The 24,523-nt window shown below is 40.2% G+C and overlaps 1 protein-coding gene across 1 annotated transcript in view; it reads right to left on the bottom strand.

The window, feature by feature from the left end:
- KIF16B (kinesin family member 16B) overlaps positions 1-24,523 on the bottom strand; it is a gene marked incomplete at its 5' end in the record, with an annotated part of 299,847 nt that overhangs the window by 152,549 nt on the left and 122,775 nt on the right. Inside the window, 3 exon segments of the mRNA XM_027770001.1 lie at positions 20,853-20,990; positions 22,594-22,645; positions 23,527-23,646. Coding sequence (XP_027625802.1) covers positions 20,853-20,990; positions 22,594-22,645; positions 23,527-23,646 — 310 coding nt within the window.

Raw genomic sequence — 24,523 nt, 5'->3', positions numbered from 1 at the left:
GGGGGGGTGGTTAGTAGGGAAGGTTAAGGAAGAACTCCCTGAGGTGGTTGATGCTTAAGACAATCTTTGAGAATGAGTTGGGGAAAGTATCATGTGTAAAGGTCCTGCAGCAGGGATATCAATGATGAGTGATCATCATCCAGTCATCATGAATGACTGCGAAACAGCCCTGTGGCAGTGGCTGAGGGGTTAAGAGAGAACCTGCACAAAATAAGTCTTGAGAGTATGGAAGGAATGGACTATTTCAAATCTTTGAGAATATAGTAAAGTTCTTGTCCTTTATCTAAACACAATAGGAAGACACTGAAAAGTAGCAGCATAGCATGGTTATCGTTTCAGACAGATTATTATTTTGAGCGATTAAAAAATGACCCTAAAGGGGACAAGAATAGGTGTGCATAGACAAGTGAAGAGACTACTGCAATGGTCCAGGTAATGACAAAAGTGGTTTAGTACTGAGCTGTAGGGGTAGCTAAGAAGAGAAGGGAACAAATCTGGAAGAGATATAGGAGATAAAACCAACAGATTTGATGGTGGGCTAGAGACAGCGAGGAGAAGGGAGGTGAGGAAGATGGCCCCTGTGTTTTGGACTGTGTAACTAGTTGGATGGAGTGCTATTCAGAAAGATTGAGAACTCTGAAAAAAGACTGAGATTAGGGTGGGGGCAAGTTATGAGTTTGGTTTTAGACATAGTAAATTTAAGATGTCTTTAGCAAATAAAAATGAGATCTAAAGCTCTAAAAGAAAAGCCTGGGTTAGCAATCTGTCTATTTACCTACCTACTTACCTAATGTCCATGTGTCTGTGTGTGTGTACGTGTATGTATGCATAATGTACACAGAGAAACATATATTATATTCAAACACATACATATATTACAAGTAAATATGAATATATGCCCACACACATAAATGCGTGTATGTACAAACATGTATAAAATATCTCTATATGTGAAAGTCATTTCTAATAAATGAAGCTACACGTGTGGAAAAATCACCCACATAAGAAGAGAGAGGTAGAAGAGAAGAGAGCCTAAGACTGGGCACTTTAAACAATACTGACTCTAAATGGCCAATAGAGGAGAATGAACCTGCAGAAGAAACAAAAAGGGGGCCATTGGAGAGGGAACAGGACAACTGCAGATGACAAGAGAAAGAAGGGCCAGTAATCCATAATGCTTCTGAATGGTCAACTAAGATGAAAAGACTAAAAGACACCATGGCGGAGGGAAGGGAGATGGAAGTCACCCGTGTGCTTAGTGTGAGCTGTATTGTTCATGGCCAGAAGCCAGGTTGGCAGGACTGAGCATGAATGAGTAGTAAAGAAATGTACATCTACCAGTGCAGACCACTCCTTCAGTAAATCTGTAAAAGAATGGAAAGACAAAGCTGGTAGTAGTCAGAGAAGGATGAGAGATCCCATGAGCTATTTTGTTTTGTTTTGTTTTATACTTCTATTTTTAGTTTATTTATTTAGTTCTTCTATGAAAGAGAGAGAGAGAGAAAGAACATGCAATGGGGCAATGACACCACAATCCACCTGAGCCCTGGATCATGAGCACCTGAGTGTGCAGTGCACTTAGAAAGGCCTCTGGATACAAATCCTTCCAGAACCTTCCCATATGGCTCAGCCTCAGCAAATGTCATGTTTTACCACTGTATCCCAGTCCAGCCCCTATTTTTTATTTTAAAGGAAACTCCTAAGTATAGTTAAAAAGGAAAAGAGGAACTGGAACAGATGAATGAATGAATGAATGAATGCATGCATGAAAAATGAATGACAACAGCTGAAGGTGTCAAGTTTTTGGATGAGACTCAGAGTGTGGTTCCTGATCAGAAACTCTGGTGCGGGAAAGGGTAAGTCACTGCATAACCTCTCCAGAACTGTTTTTCATCAAAATATGTAACTTCTAAGGGTTCTTCCAAATCTTAAGTTCTTTTAAACTATGAACTACTCATTGATCTGAAGTTAAAGCAGTTGACGGACTTTTTGTGATGTATATAATTTGTAATTTGAGAGCATGTCTAAATCTCCTTGAAATACACGATATCTTCTATGAGATTATTTGAGAACTTTTTAAGTACCTGAAGATAGACAAATTTCAGACAGTCTTACCAGAGGATGGGGAAGATAATGTTGCAAGATGGGGTAGACAGACCCAGCAGATGGTGTAATGGTTTATGTCACTGGACTCCCACGTAGTCACCACCCCTTGAATCTCAGATCGGGTGGCTTAAAACTCACACTGGGTATGTGTGCATGCATACCTAAGATCCCAAAAGGAGAAGGGACTGTGGTGTGGCCATTCCCCTGGGGGGGTAATTTCGTGCTTTCTGTCTCTCTATCTTTGTCTCTCTGGCAAGCGCATGTGCCCTAGAGCAAAAATATCTCTCTTAAAAAAAAAGGGTAAAGACATTCGCTAAAAGAAAACTTCAATAAAATATCTATGAATGAGATACCATTGAAAGTTGGTTGCACATGAGATTTTCTATTTTAATACGCTGAGGAGGTTGAAAAGAAATAAGTGTGAACATTTCTAGTGACATCTAAGGAGTGAGAGGACAATAATGGTTAATATTACCCTCTTTCTCAAATTATATGTGAGAATTCCAATTTTACTACTGTGCAAATAAACAAACTCTTTTTATCTATTAAATATGATCAGTGGAGATCTCGAAAGTAATGATGCGTGAAAAATGTCATTCGCAGTCGTGCGCCATGAGATCACTATGTTCCCCAAAGAGCATGGCGTAAGACAACAGGAGCTTAGAAGCCTCCGGGGCAATAAAAGCAAGAGTTCCCTGGTGCCAGCAGGTGGCATGGTGATCAAGGTGCTGACCATGGATGACCATGTTTGAGTCCCTGACACAGTGGGTTGAAAATCACACCAGGCACATGTGAGTGCATGCCCAAAATCCTGAAAGGAGAATGGAGGAGAAACTGTGTTGTGACCATCCTTTCCTGGTGAGGCCAGGAAAGGAAATTTCTCTCTCTCTCTCTCTCCAGCAAGCATATGTGCCCTCTGGCAAAAACCTAAAACAAGCGCGACAGGAGGCCCCTTATAGTTCTGTAGTTTAATTGCTTTAGAAAGCTCCTGTCCCAAGTGTGCGCGCACGCGCGCGCGCGCGCGCACACACACACACACACACACACGATAAAATGCACTGCTCAAGCATGCTCGGTGAAAGGCAGGCTTTCATTTTCGGTGTGACAGCTGGAAAAGCCAAGTTCTGCCAGACATATAATTTTCTAAAATGAAACTGAATGAGAGGTCAGGCGGGGGAGGACAGGTAAAGTTCTCATTTCACTGCCTGATTCAAGCAAGAGGAAACTTGCTTGTGTGTAATAACTATCCTTCTGATTTAATATGTTTTTAAAAATTTATTTATATTAAAATAAGTTACAATGGTCCCATTTTAGGGTCCTAATCAGTCTAATTTCCAGTATCATATCCCAGTACTTAAGAACAGACTAAAGTAATATGTTCTAGGGCCTTACACTCTTGTGTTGTAAATTTTATTACTTAGGATACTTGAATTACAGTAACTTTTCTTCTTCTTAAAAATGGCTTTGAGGGACCAGCAGGTGGCATGGTGGATAAGGGCACTGGACTCCCACATGGCTGACCGCAATTTGAGTCCTGGACCTGGCAAATTGCTTTATCACCCCCACCCTCGGCTCTTTCTCTCTGTCGCTCTCTGGTCAAATTAAAAATAAATAAATAAAATTATAATTCTTAAAAAAATGGCTTTGGGCGGCTAGATGGGGAAGATTAAGATCTGACAACAGTGCTTGTGGTAGGCTAAGAAAATTTCATGAACTGGCCTGCCACAGTGGCAACAGGGGCAACGCAGCAATGCAGTGCTCCAATGGCAATGCCGAAGCTACATGGGAGGTCCCAGGTTCGCATCCTAAGTTCTCCCAGTGCATGCCGGGTACACATACGTATGTCCCAGATCCTGGCTGGCTGAGGCTGGGGGTGGATTATAACACGAAGACCTTGTTGGGAGTGTCTGTCTCCCTCCTCCTCCCCAAAGACATAAATAACTAAACTTTACAAGAAACAAGCAAACAAAAATTCATATAAATACTAAACAAATTCAAACAGACACATGGCTTGATGCTAATGCCTGGCTTAGAATGAATGACAAATGCTCTGGGCCATAGGTAGCGGGCATCAATATCAAAGCATTCCATCTGATCATCAGTAAAAATGCACATGACACTGTACCAAAAAGCCACCTTGGCCCTGTCCGCCTCCTTTTCAATGTTAAAATATGGATTCACAATTTCCTGCATTAGGTAAATGACTTTAACCCCTGTTTAGTCTCAGTAGAAACTGCAAACTTAGAAACTGGGACACTGGAAAAGATAGAAAATTGATTTCAATCCTTGCTATTAAGGCTCTGGCCAAAAAACCCATTGACAGTCATTTGCCCAACTGTGGGCCTGAGCTGGGTACACAGCTTTGTGAAATTTCAAGATACTGCAGTCCTACTCCCAAAGAGATTTTAAGATGTGTGCGTGGGTGAGTGGGGATGAGCAGGAACTGACTATTTTCTTCTTAAAAACCTCATGGGAGAAACCAAATGAGAATACAGCATAGGCCTGCTCTTCTGAAGGAAAGCATAGGAAATGATTAGAGGGCAATTCAAGACAATAGATCACAACATGACGCATTCCGAGGAACTGGATGGAAGACATTATAATAACCAGCCACACTATTAGTGACTTTCTTTCCATTCACCTCCGGTAGCTCATATTCTTTCTTACAATACTATTTATTCACTGGCAGTGACAATTTCTACTATTCATTTCTAGCCTCCCACACACGCCAACCTGTCAAGATCCTATTATTCCTCCCAAATAATTCTTACAAAATGTCTCCCTTTCCTCTTACCCCTAATCTCTGACAGTCTCTTACCTTTCATTCCTTTGCCTTGCTGTGCATTTATAAACTGCTACTTGAGTTAAGTAAACCTTGTACTGTCCTTACCTCTCAGCCCTCACTATTTACCTGTTGCATGGTGAACACGGAATCCTTCTTACCTTACACAGAAAATTAGTGCATCCAGTCTAGGACCAAAGAGCCCTACAGATAGGACTCATTAGAGTTGATCTCATGCTACACCCCCTTCTCACCACTCCCTCTTTCCAGTCTTAAGACATGTCTTCACTGCACACTCTGGTCAAAGCATATCTAAGTCACTTTTTCACCACATGCCACTATGACAAATGTTCTTTCACATTAGAATCTGGCTTTGGACAAATGCCCCCCTTTTTAGCAGCCTAAAGCGACATTCTGAAAGGACTTCTGGGTCTGCATAAGATAAAACAAGCACAGAACTCCCTGTATTGCCCACTGAATACAGCTTATAGCTGGGGAAGAATATGTGCAGCCATTATTTGAAGGCCCTGTGAGCAGCAGGTAGACTGACAGAGATCAGGATCTGAAGCACTACTCAACTGATAATGAATTTGTCATTTTATTCTTCCAGTGTTTCCCTGCTTGGTCTAAGAGAAAACCCTAAAGTGGACATTAATGTGAAAGAGAGCACTCCAGGAGAAGCCTTCTAGTTCAGGTCTGAGGAAGGGATAGAGGGTCGCATGGCAGCAGTAGGGGCCATGAGGAAAGAACATGTCTTTCTCCAATCAGAGGAATTGTGGTCCCCCCCCAGGGTGGCACAGACCACTGATGCTGTATTTTTCTTTTTCGTTCTCTTTCTCCTTGGCCTTGAAGGTGGGTGTGTGCACAAAGTACATGAAAGACTGAATTAAATAATGCTCCAGATTTTCAGCTGGTAAGGAGCAAGGGGAAGACCCAAGGGAATCATAAAGTATGTAAAGTGTGAAAGGTGGAATGTTCAGGAAAGTGACCTCACAGAGTTGCTTATGAGCTGCTGGGCATACTGCTGCCTGTATACACATCGGTCTGGTCCTCAGCCACACAGAAAGACTTTGAGAACTGAGATAAGAGGTAGATCATGCTCATGTCCCAGGATGGCCAATGAATGGCATATCCATTACTACTGGAACAGTACTGCAAAGATTTTAAAAACTAAACTGGCATTGAAACTGAAGCCACAACTGACAAAGGCTGATGTAACTTATGGTCTGAATCCGACCAGGTAAATTACCTTCTAAAACAAAACTTATCAACAGTTCCTGAAGGAAATACACAAGATCCTGAGTCTCACAACATAATATTCAATATGTCTAGAATACAACCCAATATTACTATTTACAGTTAGTAAGAGCTAGAAAAATCTCAATTTTCATAACAAAAAGAATCAACAGAGATTAATGCTTTGATGAAGCTAATCTCTGGATGATGGGATTATTTCATGGAGAGTTTAAATTGAGTATTATAAAAATGCCTCAACAAATGTTTCAATATTCTTGAAACAAATAAATAAAAGACATAAGGAAATAAATATTACAACTGAAAAATAAGATCAAAATTTTTTTAAAAACTCAATGGATAGGCTTAAAAGCAAAATGTAGATGACAAAGAAAAAGTCAGTGAATATGAAGACAGATCAATTGAAATTATCCAACCTGAAAAGCGAAGAGAAAAAAATAAATAAAAATAAGTAAAAAGAGCTTCAAGGGAGCTGACTAGGACAATACTGAAACATTTAATTTTCTATGTAATTGGATTCCTCAGAATAAAAAGAAGAAGAATATGGGGCAGGGTGAAAAAATAGAGCATTTAAACAAATAATGAGAGAAAATGTCCCCAAAATGGAGAAAAAGATAAGCCTATGGATTCCAGAAGCTTGGCAAACTCCAACAGGTAAACCCCAAGAAATTTATATCCAGATGTACAAATTGGAGGATAGGAAGATAAAATGAAATTTTAAAAGGAGAAATGAAAATAAATGTTGATGTTATCCACTAAAGTCGGTTAAAAAACTGGATATTACTTTTTTTGTTGTTGTTACTAAAACTATTTAACAAGGTTGTTCTTAAGGATTTTAAAATAAACATACAGAGAAGTGTCATCCTCCAGATGCTAAAAATGTGATACCCTGAGCTCACTGTTTACTAGAGGAACTCTCACTGACAAAAGTCCCTCTTCACCTTCTTCTATGATAAGAGGCCTTGGGCTCCAAACTGGATTTAGCCAGCATCCCAAACTCTAGCAGTAAACCTTCTTTGTGTCCTACAGTTATCTTGTGATGTAAAGAGCTAAATTTTCTTACCTTATATTTAAATGTAAAGTCTATTCCAGAACGGACATGTGATGCATGTTACATCTGTGTTCAGAACCTGACTCCGTAGGGCATAAAACTGACACATAGAACTTTGTTCAAGGAGACAGATTCAAGATAGCCTCCTGGATTCTTAAGAGTAGACTATGCAATACAGCTTTTCTCCTCCCAGAAGCCAGAGTCAGGAGTGGTTCTATGAGTGCCCAGCAGCCAGTCCATTGCTCAGTACAACTCAGTGAAGCAAGACAAGAGAAAGGCTAAAGAGGTTGACAAATGATTGTCTCATCTGCTGAATCCTAAGACACCAAGAAAATTACTTCAGCATGATTAATTTTTGTTCTCACAGTCAAGTATGTATCAAAATAATTTATAGACTGAGGTCCAGCAGGTGGGGTGATGGTTAAGGTGCTGAATTCCCACATGACCAACTGTAGTTCAAGTCCTGGAACCAGAGACTTAAAAATTACGTATGCATGTGTCCAAAATCCCAAGGGGAGAAAGGAGAAGGAACTACAGTACAGCCATTCCCCCTAGGGGTGATTTCTCACTTTCACTCTGTCTCCAGCAAATACATGTACCCTACGGCAAAAACCTAAAACAAAAAAAATCTTACAGACTTATGAAAAACTAGATTGCTGGGCCTTAGCTCTGATTCAGAGGCTCTAGGATGGAGCCTGGTAGCTCCCAGGTAGTGCTGATGTTGCTGATATGGGGGATACACTTTGAGAATCACTAGCTCAGGGTATAGTTTTTAAAGGACAAAGGTCTAACAATCAGGAATGTTTGCTGAATCAGCTAACGTAAGGAAGGGAGAGCTGTCAGATTTGCAGGTTTCTTTTTTTTTTTTTTGGAGAGGTTTTTGCTATAGGGCGTGTGTGCTCACCAGAAAGACAGAGAGAGAGACAGAGAGACAGAAAGTGAGAAATCATCCCCCGGGGGTATGGCCATGCTGCAATCCCTTCTCCTCCATTCTCCTCTCAGGATCTTGGACATGCACGCACACGCGCCTGGCGTGAGTTTAAGTCACCGGATCTGGGACTTGAACCGTGGTCAACTACATGGGAGTTCAGCAACATAGCCATTATGCTAACTGCTGATCCCAAGATCTGCAGGTTTATAATCTGAGGAAGACATCATGAGTGATCAACGACAAATGCAGATGAGAAGGAGAATGGACACTGATACCTGCTTGCTTTTAGCAGCATGTAAAAGGTCTCTTCTGTCAACTGGATACCCTGGCTAAATCACTGGAAGATCTATTCTCCTTTCTAGTGTAACCAGAATTCTTTTTTGTCACTCATGGCAGCTCTCCAGGCAGATGAAAATTTTATCAAAGGCTCCTCAGCTCCACTCTGCAGACAATAACTTGTTCCCTCTTTCTGAGAATTTGAATAGATGCAAATATATTTTGGCACTCAAGCATAGCACATTCAAATGCACCTAAGTATAAATTTCCCAGATGCAGTTTTTGCAGCACTTCTAAAAAGAGAGATGAATGTTCAATGGACCTGACAAACCAGCAAGACCAAAGGAGTCCACAAATATGAATAGAAAAAAATTAATTACACTTAACAAGTATCGGTTTTAAAATAGCATATTGAAGTAAAAAGAAAAAAAAATTAAACTAAAAGAATCAACCCTAGCAGTTGTAGGATAAATGCTGAAATAGTTTTTGATTGTTGTACCATTTCACATTACGTATATGAAGGGAGAAAAAAAGGGAAAAAAAAAATCTAGGTTATAAGACCCTGCCAAGGGACCAGCAGTTAGCGTAATGGCTATGTCGCTGGACTCCTATGTAGTCGACAACGGTTCGCGTCCTGGACCTGGTGGCTTAAAACTCACGCCGGGTGCATGTGCATGCATGCCCAAGATCCCGAGAGGAGAATGGAAGAGAAGGGATTGCGGTGTGGCCATCCCTCCTGGGGGGTGATTTCTCGCTTTCTGTCTCTCTCTGTCTGTCTGGCGAGAGCACACGTCATATAGCGAAAATCTCTCTAAAAAAAAAAAAAGACCCTGCCAAGAGCTCAAGTTCTATGGTCAAATTCACACTTTTTGCTCTAACAACTGTCCCTTCTTTGTCTCTCTCTCTATGTAGATAGATAGATAGATAGATAGATAGATAGATAGATAGATAGATAGAAAGAAAGAAAGAAAGAAAGAAAGAAAGAAAGAAAGAAAGAAAGAATGAATGAATGAATGAATCATGGCAGATACACCAATTGAAGCACCTGGTAAGACCAGTGCTACATCCCATGTACTGTTTCTGGAAGAATTCAAAAGAGAGGAGAAGCTGCCTCAACCAGGTTTCAGGCAACATGTCCTACATATTTTGTCACAAATGTTCATGGTACCAGAAAATGTTTGTCATTGAAGTGACATCCCTATGTCACTTCAATATGAAAATGTTTCCTATGATTTAAGGGGAAATACAGTTTATGCAATCTAAAAGAAGTAAGGCAGTTAAATGACTTAGGTAAAGAAATTTACCGGGATGGTGACAATGCGCTAAATTTAGATAAGTTTCCTATTAGTTGACACTCACATGTGTGTTAAGTGATTTAGATAAGGAAGTGGTAATTACTATGTGTGCTTTTTAATAGGACAGCCTAACTAACACATTTCTAAATGAACAGCAATTTTCTAATGAAAGAGATATCTGCATACCTAATATAGGCAATAAACCATTGGGTCTTTGGAAATGTCATGACACATTTTTGCATAGAAAAATAAGTAAAGACTTTTCCCACAACCTAATAGAAACTGGGAGTGAAAAGGTAGGAAGCTACTGGAAGTGGAAGGTGACTGAAATACAGTCAACAGGGGAGATAATATGGGCAGAAAGCACTGTGACCTGGCTTGACATGTATCTGCAGTCTCAGTTCTCAATACCTTCTCTACACTGTGCTTTGAAATGCTTCCAAAGGTCTCTTTTGTTGCCCTTCATGGATCTATTCAATGGGCCAGACACTAGTGGAGTCCATCCTGAAGATCTCACTAGGCGTAGGGGCAAGTGCAGAAATTCGTGTGGAGATACACTGTAAAGCCACCTGAGAGGATATGAAGCTTAAAACGAAGTTTAAAAAGGAGCAGAATGATAATGAAAATAGATGTTAAAGTCACCCACAAAAACCAGCTAAAAACACAGATGGCCCATTAGGAGTCCAATGAGGTCCATCCTGAGGACCAGGAGTCAGATAGTGGTCAAGAAGGGACCTGGGCCAACAACCCTCCACTTAACCAGAAACTGGAGTTAGAAGACCCAATGTGGGAAACTAGGCAGGTTTGCCTGGGCTTCTTAATCCTCAGGACTATGGGTATAACCCAATCCCAACTTGGAGAACTAGAGATGAAATTTAAGTTTCACAGGAATAAGTCATGAATTTGAGCACATGAGTGATAACGCACATTATGCTGTATTTTAAAAATTTCTTGGAGCATATTCTGATCCAAAATGGCAGCTACAGAGTCATACTGAGATTTACCTCCAAATGCTTTGGCTGCCATCTATTTCAGTAATTAATTGAGGGCAGAAAATACAAAAATGGTATACACAATTTTGTGGGTAAAAGCCAAGATAGTTTTGGGGGTATAAATAAGTTACTGGGTTTAATTCTGTTCCTTATTTTTTATGTTCTAATAAAGCCCATATACCTTGCCCTTTTTTTTCTTTAATAAAATCTTATGGATGGAGATGCAAGAAGGGACCTGGGCCAACAACCCTCCACTTAACCAGAAACTGGAGTTAGAAGACCCAATGTGGGAAACTAGGCAGGTTTGCCTGGGCTTCTTAATCCTCAGGACTATGGGTATAACCCAATCCCAATTTGGAGAACTAGAGATGAAATTTAAGTTTCACAGGAATAAGTCATGAATTTGAGCACATGAGTGATAATGCACATTATACTGTATTTTAAAAATTTCTTGGAGCATATTCTGATCCAAAATGGCAGCTACAGAGTCATACTGAGATTTACCTCCAAATGCTTTGGCTGCCATCTATTTCAGAAGATTTGACACTGCAGTAATTAATTGAGGGCAGAAAATACAAAAATGGTATACACAATTTTGTGGGTAAAAGCCAAGATAGTTTTGGGGGTATAAATAAGTTACTGGGTTTAATTCTGTTCCTTATTTTTTATGTTCTAATAAAGCCCATATACCTTGCCCTTTTTTTTCTTTAATAAAATCTTATGGATAGAGTTGAAAATCCTTTTGTAGCCCTGATGGATCAAACCCCTTCCTTCTTCTTTATCAGTGAAACAATACTCTGAAATAGGCAGACATCAGAACCAGTCACATCTTTTTAGCTTTTAACTATGTTTTTTGTAACCACAAATGATATATCACTTTGTTTTTACAAATGTATTCCAGGGGCCAGCAGGTGGCATGGTAGTTAAGGTGGATGTATTCTCACATGACCAACTGAGGTTCGAGTCCCAGGCCCGGTGACCTGAAACTCACACCGGGCGTCTATGCCTATGTACCCAAAATCCCAAGGTAAAACTGAAGAAGGGACTGCAGCATAGCATCCCCCTGGGAGTGATTTCTCACTGTCTTTCTGTCTCTCCCCTCTCTGGTGAACACACACTCCCTATAGCAAAAACCTAAAAAAAAAAAAAAAAAAAAAAAAAAAAAAAAAAAAAAAAAAAAAACAGAAATGTGTCAGGTCCAGCCACCTTGGCACAGGCACCCAGGCCACCACTGCAGCTACACAGGAGCCCACAATTCAGATCCTGTGTCCAGATCTGAGGTCACCTAAGCACATTGGGCACAACTGCACAGCCGTGACCCTAGCTGCCTGAAAGTCTGGGGGTAGGATCGCAGCACGGTAAGAATCTACTAAGGGAACTTTGTCTTTCTCTGTCTCTCTGATGAAAGAAATAAAAACAATTTAAAAAGGCTTCCAGTGTTCATTTTAATAATCCTCAAATACCAAAGAAGGCTAATTAGAGAATTCTAATCCTTAATTTCTGAAGGACTATAGATGCTTTTCCCTTGATGGGATCTTTATTATTACAGTATGTGTAATTAAAAAAAAAAAGTTGCCATCTTGCCTCTCTAGTGTCATGCCTTGAAATTCAAAGTCATCTTGCATTTCACTGCCCTAGTACTTGCTAATGACATTTATACTCAGTGCACAGTGTTTTAACACCTTCAAACATAGCGTTTTTGTGCCAATTTTATTAACAGTGATACTGAGAAAGCTGTTCAGTAGCATAGCAGAATGCCAGAGGAACTCAAGCCCATCAGATCTGAAAATCATGGCACCATGGTAATAAAACAATTTAGAGCATCCCGCAGGGAAAGACAATTCTGACAATTAACCTTCAATGCCAATTAGTACTACTACTTTCTTAGGATAAGTCATATATCCAACGTGAAGATCAAAAATTGAGTTCTAACCTGAATCACTAGCCAGAATGGGTATATTTTAATGGCCTAAAAATTTAGGTAAAAATTTAAGATAAAAAACTACTTAATAAAAATATTGCATGGCAGATGTATTATATATCTATTATGCCTCAATCCACAACAGAATTATAAACTTATTCATAGCTATATAAAGAATTTGTTTGACCTAAATAGATAAGCTATGGGGAAGGGGGTACAAGTATAGCCCCAAAATTGAATGTTAAGTTCTAAGCAGTGCCCATATTAAACAGTTCATGTTCTAAAAGTTCCTTCTGCAGGGCTGGCCTACGGCACAGCAGTAACACAACATTCTGCTATGCTGGAATCACATGGGAAGGTCCCTGGTTTGCATTCGGAGGTCTCCATGCACATTTGTGGAGCACGGGGGTAGGGCCCAAACATAGGCCCATGGTTGGGCTAGCTGAGGCTCAGGGTTAATCATGGCATGAAGACTCTGTTGGAGGTACCCACTCCTCTCCACCCCTCTGCCCCTGGCTCGTTCACTTGCTCTCTCATGGAACAAATAAGCTTTAAAAAAATTTTAAAAAATCCTTCTTCAGTATGTTATTTGGAATTCAAGACCGGTTTCCTCTCAGAATCACTATTACATGTAACAGTTGACTTCTAGGCAAATCCACAAGAGACTATGTAACCCCTACCACAGCAGGAACAGTGACTGCTGTGATCCTCTCAGCATGAGGTGGCCAGGGCTGAGGGTGGTGAAAGCTCCAAAGAACAGCAGCTAAGGCAATGATGGCAAAACAGGGATAACAGCTCAAAGGCAGGAGCCATGAAGCTAGGGCATCCAGCATCCAATGACGACATGTGTGACGTATTGACATTTCAAAAATTGCTTATACCGGGACCAGCAGTTAGCGTAATGGTTATGTCACTAACCTCCCATGTAGTCGACTGTGGTTCTAGTCCCGGACCTGGTGGCTTACACTCACGTTGGGCGCATGTGGGTACATGCCCAAGATCCCGAGAGGAGAATGGAGGAGAAGGGATTACAGTGTGGCCATATCCCTTGGGGGCGGGAGGTGATTTCTCGCTTTCTGTCTCTCTGTCTCTCTCTGTCTGGCGAGTGCACGTGTCCTATAGCAAAAAAACTTCTAGAAAAAAAAAAAAGAATTACTTATACCGAAGAATCCCCCCATGGAATCCCAATTGCATGCAATAAACTTCAATATTTTTCATACATGAATAAATATAATCTAACAAATACATACATTATAAACCTTCAAACTATTATTGCATGAAACAGATGAAACTTCAAATACAAGAAGCATACTGTTATATGCAAAAGTTCCAAGATGAAAACATCCTTTCAGAAATCTAAAAAATCAAATGGAATTACAACCTAAACCTAACTCCTCAATATTTTAGCACAACAAAATGATTCTAAAATATCTTTGGAAAAAATAGTAGACATGGGACTGGCTTATGGCCTAGTAGTTTAGGAAACTAGATGACCGACCACATGACCAACTGCAGTTCAAGTCCTGGCCCTGGAAGCTTGAAACACATGCCAGGCACATGAAGAAGAGATTGAGGTGTACCCATACCCCATTTGGGGGGACTTCCTCCCTCTCCCTCTGGCAGTAAGTAAGTAAGTAAGTAAGTAGGCCTAGGGATTGCACAGTGGTCCAAGTAGTAGGATATCACTGCATAATGCTGCAGGCAGGTGGGAGGCCTTGATTCAGATCCCAGAGCAACTTGAACATGCCAGAAGCAACAATGCGCCTGTGATCCTAGCTGGCTGGGAGGCTGGAGCAGAAGAATTGAGTCATGGCAAGACCTGTCTGGAATGCCTCTATCGCTATCTCTGACTTTCTCATATAAACAAATAAACACACTTAAAAAAAAGACCTGAATATTAAAAACCACTTGCACGAGAACAGAGATTAAAGCATATTATAAAACAGTAAGAATTAAAATGATGTGATACTGGTAGAAAAGTACAAATACAAATTAGATGGTCAAGACCAAGCTATGATATCATTTTACTTGTTTTAATTTTTGTTAAAGTAATTTTGCTCATGGGGGGAGAGTTATAATACATGGTACATTGGGCCAGCCTGTGATACAGTGGTTAAGACAGTTGGATACCACACAGCCTCCTATGTGATTCAAGTCCCAGACTAGAGATCTGAAAAACACACTGGACACAAACGTAATTCTGACCCAAATCCCAAAAGGAGGTAGAAATGGAGAAGAGATTGCAGCGAGACCATTCCCCCATGGAGGGTACTTTCTTTCCCTCTGTTCCTCTCATTTTCTGGCTATCTAGCAAAATGAAAATAAATAAATAAATAAATAAATAAGTGTATATGAATGTGGAGAAGAAAATTTAAGTTAGATCTATACTTTATATATCAAAGAACCCAAGATGTATTAAATATCTCAAAATAAAACCTTGAATAAAATAATCAAGCCATGGGAAAATAAATGAAAATGGAGCCAAATGGAAACCACTACCTCTGGAGCAGTTTTTTTTTTTTTTTTTTTTTTTGAGAGTATTTTTTTACTATAGGGTGCATGTGCTCGCCAGAAAGACAGAGAGAGACAAAGAGACAGAAAGCGAGAAATCACCCCCCCCCGGGAGGATGGCCACACCGCAATCCCTTCTCCTCCATTCTCCTCTTGGGATCTTGGGCATGCACGCACACGCGCCCAGCATGAGTTTAAGCCACCGGGTCCGGGACTCAAACCGCGGTCGACTACATGGGGGAGTACAGCGACATAGCCATTACGCTAACTGCTGGTTCCCTCTGGGACAGATTTCAAACGTATTTTTAAAAAATCGCAAAGATGAGTAGGTTTAAGCAAATTAATAGTAGATTTTAAAACTAATAAAATGATATTTAAATAGAAAACATAATATTGGGATATTAACTAAATCAATCATGTAGAGATAGCTAGAAGGGTCTACATTCCAACTAATCAGGGGGAAAAAAATCACTTTATTCTGTGCAATCTGGCAGGCAACAGTGAAACTCTTCTATTCACATGCTAATGATGATCTGAAAATCAAGGCAAGTCTCTTGTAAAACCCAGTGGTGATTAGCAAGATCTTCATAATAATGTTACCTCTCCCACCTGAGAAAAATGAAGCCAGAACAGACATCTCTCTTGCATGTGGTCCTCTCTCTCTCTGGAGAAAGGGTCCACTGTCTCTCACCTTGACCCCTACACCAGTCGCCTGGAGGAACCTCCACCTGAAGCCCTGAGAGATGATAGGCGGGTGGGGTGGTCTGGCTCTGGTCCAGATCCCAACTGCATGATTCATCAGTGAGCTCATTTGTTTACTGTGTACCCTCCAATAACCTCTGCTATCAGCAGTAGAGCCTGTGAGTCCCTAAGTAAGGACTGCCACTAAAGAACCCTACACAGTGATCTCTTGACTGTCAACCAATCATGGTGACTTTCTGGTCTCAAGATAGAGACGGCCTCGCACCATGACCACTGCTGCCTGTCAAGAACCTGCTTCTCCATCCCATAGCACCAGGGCCCTTGTCCAGATTGGAAAGAAGCATGAAAAGCTGCTTTGGCAATAATCACTGAGAGTTCACTGCTGACCAGTTCCAGGGTACTCAGCTGTTTCTCAAGCTTAAGTTACCTTGATACTGAAAACTATTAAGAGACAAAAAAAAAAAAAAAAAAAAAATCAGATGGACATTGACAGATGGGTGGATGATTTGAAAATAAGTATATAAACAGGTGCTCTATCAGCTGCTTTTAAACTGTCTTTGATGGACTCCATGCCCTCCTCTAAAAATTAAGATTTTCCAGGTCCAAGCTATGTGTCTGTCCTTTCTGAGATAACTCTTTGCAACTGCCTTCTTCTTACAACTTGACTAACACCAACACACTGCATGTTTTCCAGTTCCCATCTGTTCAATTCCTGTCATGTACATGACTATTAAAAACTGAATCATACAGACGAGGCATAACATACCAACAGAGGATTTAGGACATGTCAACATCTTTTATTCCTTCTGACATAATTCAGTCCAAAAGCCAGTAGGCATGTATAAGCTCAGGACATCAGCACTGGTGTGGGAGACACAAGTCTTGGGGTGAGGATGGTCTCTGTGCTAAGGGAAGGGTGAGGGCAGGGGACACCCTGCAAGAGAGTCACAGCTTGGGCAGGAGGAAGCAGTCTCCCGAATGAGAAAAGGATGAAGGGACAGGTTTACTGTCATGAATAAGGAGAAAACCAGAATGAACCCTATGGTACCAGCTGAAATTAGAGACATAGGTATATTGGTATGAAGACTTGGTTAGCAATAAATATAGTGTAATATAAACATTCCAGATTACCAATATAGATACATACAGAAATAAACATAGTACACACACACACACATACATACACACACATACACACATACACACACACACACACACAACTTTTTTCCTAACTCTTTTCACAGACAGGACATGGAAGCAGTGATATCCCAAAAGAATGGGCACATCATTATAGCTTGACTGTGTTCCCCAAAAAGTATGTGTTGGAAGCAATCCTCAATGTAACAGTATTAACAAGTGGTACCTTTAAGTGGTGATTAGGCCATGAAGATTCTATCTTCATGAATGGATTAATGCTATTAATGTGGGAGTGAGTTTGTTATCGGAGAGTGGGTTTCCTATAAAACAATGAGCTTGGTCTCCGTCCCACTCTCACTTCCTCTCCCACCTTGGGATGATGTTGTAAGAAAACCCTAGCCAGATACCAGCCCTTGTCCCTAGTCAGATATCAGCCCTCCTGTTTCGTACTTCCTTGCCTCCAGAACTGTGAATCAAGTAAGTTCCTGCTCACTGTAAATGATCTAGTCTGAAGTATTTTTGTCACAGCAGGATAAAACAAAGACACACATCTGATGTCCAGATCTTGGTTTCTAATAACTATTCTCCACTTCAAGAAACCAGGGCTCATTGGAGAACTGGCTGATTCCAGGAAAGAACATGAAAGCTTAGAATATCTTGTGCCAAACAGTAAGAAAATGCTTACAGAACAGTAAGAACAAGTCGAACAAACACAGAAACCAGCTTGATGATCTCCTCTTAACCAAATCTGAGACAATTTGAGCATCAAAATAAGCAATAATAAAAACAAACTTACAGAGCCAGCAGGTGGCATAGTGATTAAGGCACTGGCTGGTTGCAGTTCAAATCCTGGATCTGGCAGCTTGAGACCCACACTGGGCATATGTGTGTGTGCATACATAAAGTCCCAGGAGGAGAGCAGCAGAGAAGGGACTGCAGCACTGTCATCCCTCTGGAGGGTGATTTCTCACTTTCCCTCTCACTGTGTCTCTCTGGCAAGCATATGTGCCCTGTGGCAAAAACCTTTTTTTAAAAAAAATATTTATTTATTCATTTTAATTAATTTTATTTGTTATTATTATTTATTTTTAATTTTACCACAGAAAGAGAGAGAAAGGGAAAGTGAAAAAGCAAGTCACCAAGTTGGCTGCAGTTGGCCATGTGGGAGTCCAACATTTCCACCACCATGGCCATGTTGGAGTTTAGCACCTCTGTCACCACACCACCTGTCAGTCCACTATGGCAAAAGAAAAAAAAAAAGAAAAAATCCTTAAATAAAGAAAAGACCAAGGGCCAGCAGGCGGAATGGTGGTTAAAGCGCCTGGCCAACTACGGTTTGAGTCACAGACCTGAAAGCTTGAGAATGCATCAGGTGTGTGTGCATGCCCAAAATCTCAAGAGGAGAACAGAGAAGAAACTGTGTGGCCATTCCCACTGAGGGGTGGTTTCTTACTTTCCTTACTTTCCCTCTCTGTTTCTGTCTCTAGCAAGTGCATGTGCTCTATGGCAAAAATTAAAAAAAAAAAAAAAAGAAAAAGAAAAGACAAAATTGTGCCAAGGGGGACAGGGTAGTGAAGGTGGTTGTATCCCACATTGCCAACTGTGAGGTTTGAGTGCCAAATCCAACAGCTTGAAAACACACTGGGTGTGTATACCTATCCAAAATCCTGAGATGAGAATGGAAGAGAAAGGAAAAGAAGGGGCTGAAGCATGGCTTTGCCCCTGGGGGGTGATTTCTCATTTTCATTTTCTCTTTCTCTCTCTCTCTCTCTCTGGTGAGTGCATGCATCCTATAGCAAAAACAAAAACAAACCAACTAACCAAGCCAAAACTACTAAATAAAACAGCAAGTCCTGTGACTCTATCAATTTAAATAAATAAATGGCAAGAAAAAGCTCTTTCTTAGAGTAAAAAAGCCAACAATAAATGTAGAAAAAATGAAAGAAATAAAATCACCATTTGGCAACCATTAGAAAAATAGTTCAGCCAAAAAAATTAAAAATTTAATGGATCCTAAAACCAGTGAGTGAAAGTATGACAAAGAATTGCATATTTATGATCTCAAACCACCTTTCCGATACGCTTATGAATAACACGAGGCAGCAAGTAACTTCACAGTGCAAAGTCTGCAAGCTCCCAACCAAATCAAAAAAGTGAACATCAGTAATGGTGTAAATGGAAATTGTGTGATGGGATATGAGAAAAAGAAAGCATCGTTTCTCTGGTCTTCCCATCAAAAACTTCTAAGATCAGTCTAATCATGAGGAAACATCAGATAAATCCCGCATCTGTGTAGGACGTTCAACAACATAACACGTGCCCTTTTTTTAAAAATAGAGGTTTTTGCCTTAGGGCACATGCGTGCACCAGAGAGAGTGAGACAGACAAGAGACAGTAACAGGGAAAGTGAGAAACCTCTCTCTGGGGGGATGGCCACGCCACAATTCCTTCTCCTCCACTCTCCTCTTGGGATTTGAGGCATGTACACCATGTGCCTGGCGTGATTTTCAAGCCATCAGGTCCAGAACGTGAACCGTGCTCAGCCATGTGAGAATCAGCATTGAAACTGCTACATACTCTGCTGGTCACAACACGTGTCATTTTCAAAATTTCCAAGTGAATGTAAGTCAACTGAAGATTAAGGAACACTTCCAGACTGAAGGAGACTAGGAAGATGGGGCAACCAAAAGCAAAACAGGATGCCAGACTGAACTCTGGACCCCTTATGGACACTGCTGTCACAAATGGTGAAATATGAATGTACTGTGAGTGTATGGCGGTGGGTGGCAGCAATGTATCAGTGTATCTGTTTCCTAATTTAGATGGCTGTATGGAAGTTACACAGGATATTTTAAACAAAATATATACTGAGGTATTCAGCAACAATGGGTACCATTATTTCCAAATGGTTCTGAGATTAAAAAGTTCTTTGTACTGGGACTAGCAATTGGTTTAATGTTTATGTCACTGGAATCCCACGTGGTTGATCGTGGTTCAAGTTCCGGACCTATCATGCTGGGTGCGTGCATGTGTGTGTATGTATGTATATGTGTGTGTGTATGTGTATGTGTGTGTGAGTGAATTTCCAAAGTCCTGAGAGAAAAATGGAGGAGAAGCGATTGAAGCATGGCCATCCCCACAGGCGTAATTTCTCACTTTCTGTTTCTCTGTGTCTCTCTGGTGAGCGCATGTATCTTATACCAGAAGTCTCTCTTAAAAAAAAAAAAAAAAGTTCTTTGTACTAGTCCTGTAACTTTTCTGTAATACTGAAAGAAAAAGACATGATACCAAATCTTCTATGTATTTTGTAAATAAAACTATTCATAAAACAATAAATAAAATAATTGAAATAAAAATGTTAAAGGAAACCATAGTGCTAAGGTTTAGCATTTGAGGAGTATATTATTTTTTTTCTTTTTTCAGACAGGGTGTTTCTGTGTCACCTGATCTTCCTTTTTCAGCCTCCCAGGTACCTGGGAGTATATCTGTGTGCCACCACACCTGGCTTTTTAGACAGGGTCTTGCTGTGTTCATCATGCTGCTCAGAGCACACTATTTCAGGGGTACTTTTTAGTGTGATTCCATTAATGTCATCTTTGCATTACAGCAATAACTTTAAAGAAAATTAATGCATATATTCATGTTTGATTCAGTAAGACAATGGACATTATAAAGAAGCCCTTTAGCAAAGTGGAAGAGAAAAATATTAGGTTGTCTGGAAAGTTAGGACACATTTTTTGCACAGAAAAATTATATCATGACTTTAGCAAATAGTTTTTGCTCTGTGTATATTTAACTCCTAATTAATTCTAAGATACATAGGTTTTCCCTACCACTTTGCCAGTTTTTTTCCCTCCCTACAATAGATACAAAGAAAAACCAAAATCTGGATACCTTGATTTAAGTGTGTGGCTTCCATGATCTGAACACCATTCACGGAGCACTGAGACCCACTCAGGGGTATCAGAGTCACCGTCCCTCCAACATTCTCAAAGATGCAGTGCTCACTCTCCAAGTCGAGGCCATGAAGAACTAAGTTAGGAGAAAACAAAAGAGAAAGTATTTTTTTTCCACCTTTGGTATCTATTACACTGATAATGTCTGCTCATTTATTTTTCCTTTTGAAGACCCTTCCTTTTTCACATAAGTATCGTGCAATGAACATAAGTGTTTAATGAAAAAACTGAATTTTAAGAGTTCACGGCATCAATTGATAGAACTAAAGGCATCCCTTGGGTGTTACCTCAAAGGATCTGGATATCACCTGTATAAGGAAAAAAATGCTGAATGTTAACTGATTTCATCTTTTGGGAGAAAACGTCTGAGTAACTAATACCGCTGAGCTGCTATGTTTGATACTGAATAAATTTCTTCCACCAGCCACCCAAAGGCTGCAGAAAACAAAAATGGACAAAAGCGCTCCAAGGGTCAAGGACTTACTGTAACTTCTACACTCAGACTTGGCGTGACATGGATCTTGGTCCAGGGAAGTTTCCAGAAGCTGCACTGAACTGCCCATTGTCTTAGCCTGTGCCAATTCCAAGAGAACATCATCTCTGCAGACCTCTCAGGGCACACAGCTGCCAAAATTTACCAAATCATGTATACTTGTCCTGGGATATCCTGGTTTAGAGAACGGCCAGGCATTGGTATACATACTTATCAAATAAACCTACATGATTTTAGAGAATTCTTGGCCAGCCTCTCAGAAATACAGAGCAAATCGCTCTCACTATCTCCATGGAATTGCATTACTGTACTTCTATGATCACAGAAAACATGAGTTCTTACCACCCATCATCATTTACAGCCACACAGATGACTCGATAATTAGAAGAGAAAGCCTGATGCCAAGTTCTACTCAAAAAACTGTTGAACCTGGGGACTTGGGGAATTGTTTTTCAGCTCTCTCAGTCTCACAGTAAAGAGTAAATACACGTAGGAATATGCTAGGGTTTGTGTGATTAATAGCTTACACTTGGAAAGATGGCAGATTTATCACCAGCAATTCTGAAAATTGCTCAGAAGAAAGAACTTTCTCCCTGCCAATCTCCACCGTGCCACTCATACAAACATACCAACTATCACCACCACCAATTATCTAAATCAGGCTGTTAAAGCCTGATAGGACCTTATCTCCTCAGGCTGAAATCACTGGTTATCTGGATACCAAGTGAAGACTTACAGGAAACCCAGAAAGTCCTGCTGCCTTATGTGTGTATATGATGTGTTGTCTCCTACTTTCAGTCACAATCTCTGTATTGTGTCTGCATGCTTTCCATTAAAAGGCCTTCCTGTCACTTAGGGATGTCTGTTGGCATATTTCCACCAGTCACTGTCCCACTGTGACCACTGTGCGATGTTTTAAAATAACCGTATTACAAAAACACCTGATGGGATGTAGAATATATGTAGAGTGGAGAAAAGAATTCATAGCTCCATTTCATTTGCTAAATCAATTATTTCACAACTTAAGTTGTGTTCAAAGTGACAGAATGATATATGCTGTCCAGGTACTGTATTTGAAAAAGTTTTTTTATATAATTACTTCAAATTAACCATTAAAAACATATTTTTTTCATTAAGTATGATTTAAAAATATCATTAGGAGGCAGTCATTGATAAAGATTCTCACCAATATCTTGTTCTGTTGAAGCATCATCTCTACCAACATATGTCTGACCTTCCTAGGAAGAAAAGTCAAGTAAAACTCATTAGTAAGAAAAAAGGAATTGCTCATTTCTCCATCAATTTATCCTCAAGCACTCTGGTGGCCAATGAGATGAGCAACGTCGAGGGCAGGCTACAGCCTCCATATAATGAGAGTTCACTGAAGCCCTGGTCCATGACAGAGGTTGTCAGGAAAATGACAGTGCATCTCCTTCAGCTTAGTGCTCATCAATGTTAGTCTTTCAACTTGGCATGCAGCACTACTTTGCTCATGACAGTAATCTCACTGATGTCTGTGATCCTTTCAAGGGACATTCTAGCCCAATGGCCAGGGGATTCTTTGTATATATGAATTTAATAGCAGCACACAAAACATAACTTCAGGACCATTCTCATTTTAAGTCTTAGATAAGAGAGAAGAAACTAATGTCAAGGTCACAGAAGCAACTACTGATACTTCTGTGGGATTCTGCTCTCTTGATGTGAAGAGACTGCTCAGAACCAAGCTTGATACTATGGATGGAGGCAAAATTTTCTAACCACCACAAGGGACCAGGAAACTGTTCACATAACAAATCCCATTCTAGATGCTGGTAACTTTTCTTCTTTAGTCTGCCTTGCCTTTTTCGTTCTTTACTTCTCTATTATTGATTCTACAAAACAGAAGGCGAGATGAATCACTCATCATTTAGCTTCAGAACTACATAAATATGGGAACTTCAAATACTACAGAATCCCAATGAACCGTTGAAAATTCCCAAAGAGCTCAAGGGTTTGTTGTATATTCTTTAATTTAATACTTGTGTTCATGGCCATAGAGTATTATAATAAACCTTTGCTAGTGTCTAAAGGGAACACTGGAAACAAAATTAGAATGTTCCACTTAAGCAGTTTCTACCTTCAAGTGATACAAGATGATTCCAGTACTCAGAAGGTCATCATCGATGCCAATCAAATGAGGCAGTTCAGAATCCAAAACGACACCAATTCCTTCTTTCCTAAGGGCTAGAGTTTGTTCCTGAAATTAGGGAGAAAAATAAAAGAAAATGATTACTTTGGGAAAAGATAACTTCATATTACACATTTTTTAGATTGTTAAAATGAGCAATATTTAAATTCTCATTTAAACAACTGCAAAAATGGACTTTAAATTTCATGTTGAAATCCTGGCAAATGATGGGAAAAGTGAGTTGAAATATATAAGAAGTTCAATATAAAATCAATTAAACACATCATCTGATACAGAACTTCATCAAAGTCAATCTTAAGTTGTGCCTTCATTTAGAAAGGTTAGGACTGCCCAACTACAAATAATCTTCCTGCCTCTTCAGAGCCTTTATTTCACTTAATACCTATAGGCCTCCCTACCGGCTGGCTCTTCTCTCTAGTTACTATGGTCGAGCTGTGCATGTTGCTGAGAGCAGCCCCTCTCTGTAAGTTAGCTATCCCTGTAACTGGGGTACTTGACCTTCTGTCACCTGCATCAGCAACTTCTCCTGTCTACTAGGTCATTCCCACTACATACAAATCTGTTAGAGATCTCCCACCAACAACCAACCACTGTCTCCTCCCTTGTCCTTGCATCTCCCTCCAACTACTATTAACTTCTCTGTGACTCCTCTTTTTTTTAAGGTTTATGCCATAGGGCGCATTACTCTCACCAGAAGACAGAGAGACAGTGAGAGGGAAAGTAAGAAATCACCCCAGTGGAAATGGCCCATGCCACAATCTCTTCTCCATTCTCTTATTGGGTTTTTCGGCACACATACACATGTGCCTGGTGTGAATTTCAAGCTGATGGATCTGCAACTCAAACCACAATTAGCCCTACAGGAGTCCAGTGCCTTAAGGACTACACAACCACTGGCCTCCTCTCCGTGACTCTTTACAAAAAA

Source organism: Tupaia chinensis, unplaced genomic scaffold (genome assembly GCF_000334495.1).
Source record: "Tupaia chinensis unplaced genomic scaffold, TupChi_1.0 Scaffold000101_1, whole genome shotgun sequence".
Classification (NCBI taxonomy): Eukaryota; Metazoa; Chordata; class Mammalia; order Scandentia; family Tupaiidae; genus Tupaia; species Tupaia belangeri.
The sequence above is the reverse complement of the archived record's forward strand: the minus strand, read 5'-3'. Positions and strand labels throughout refer to the sequence as shown.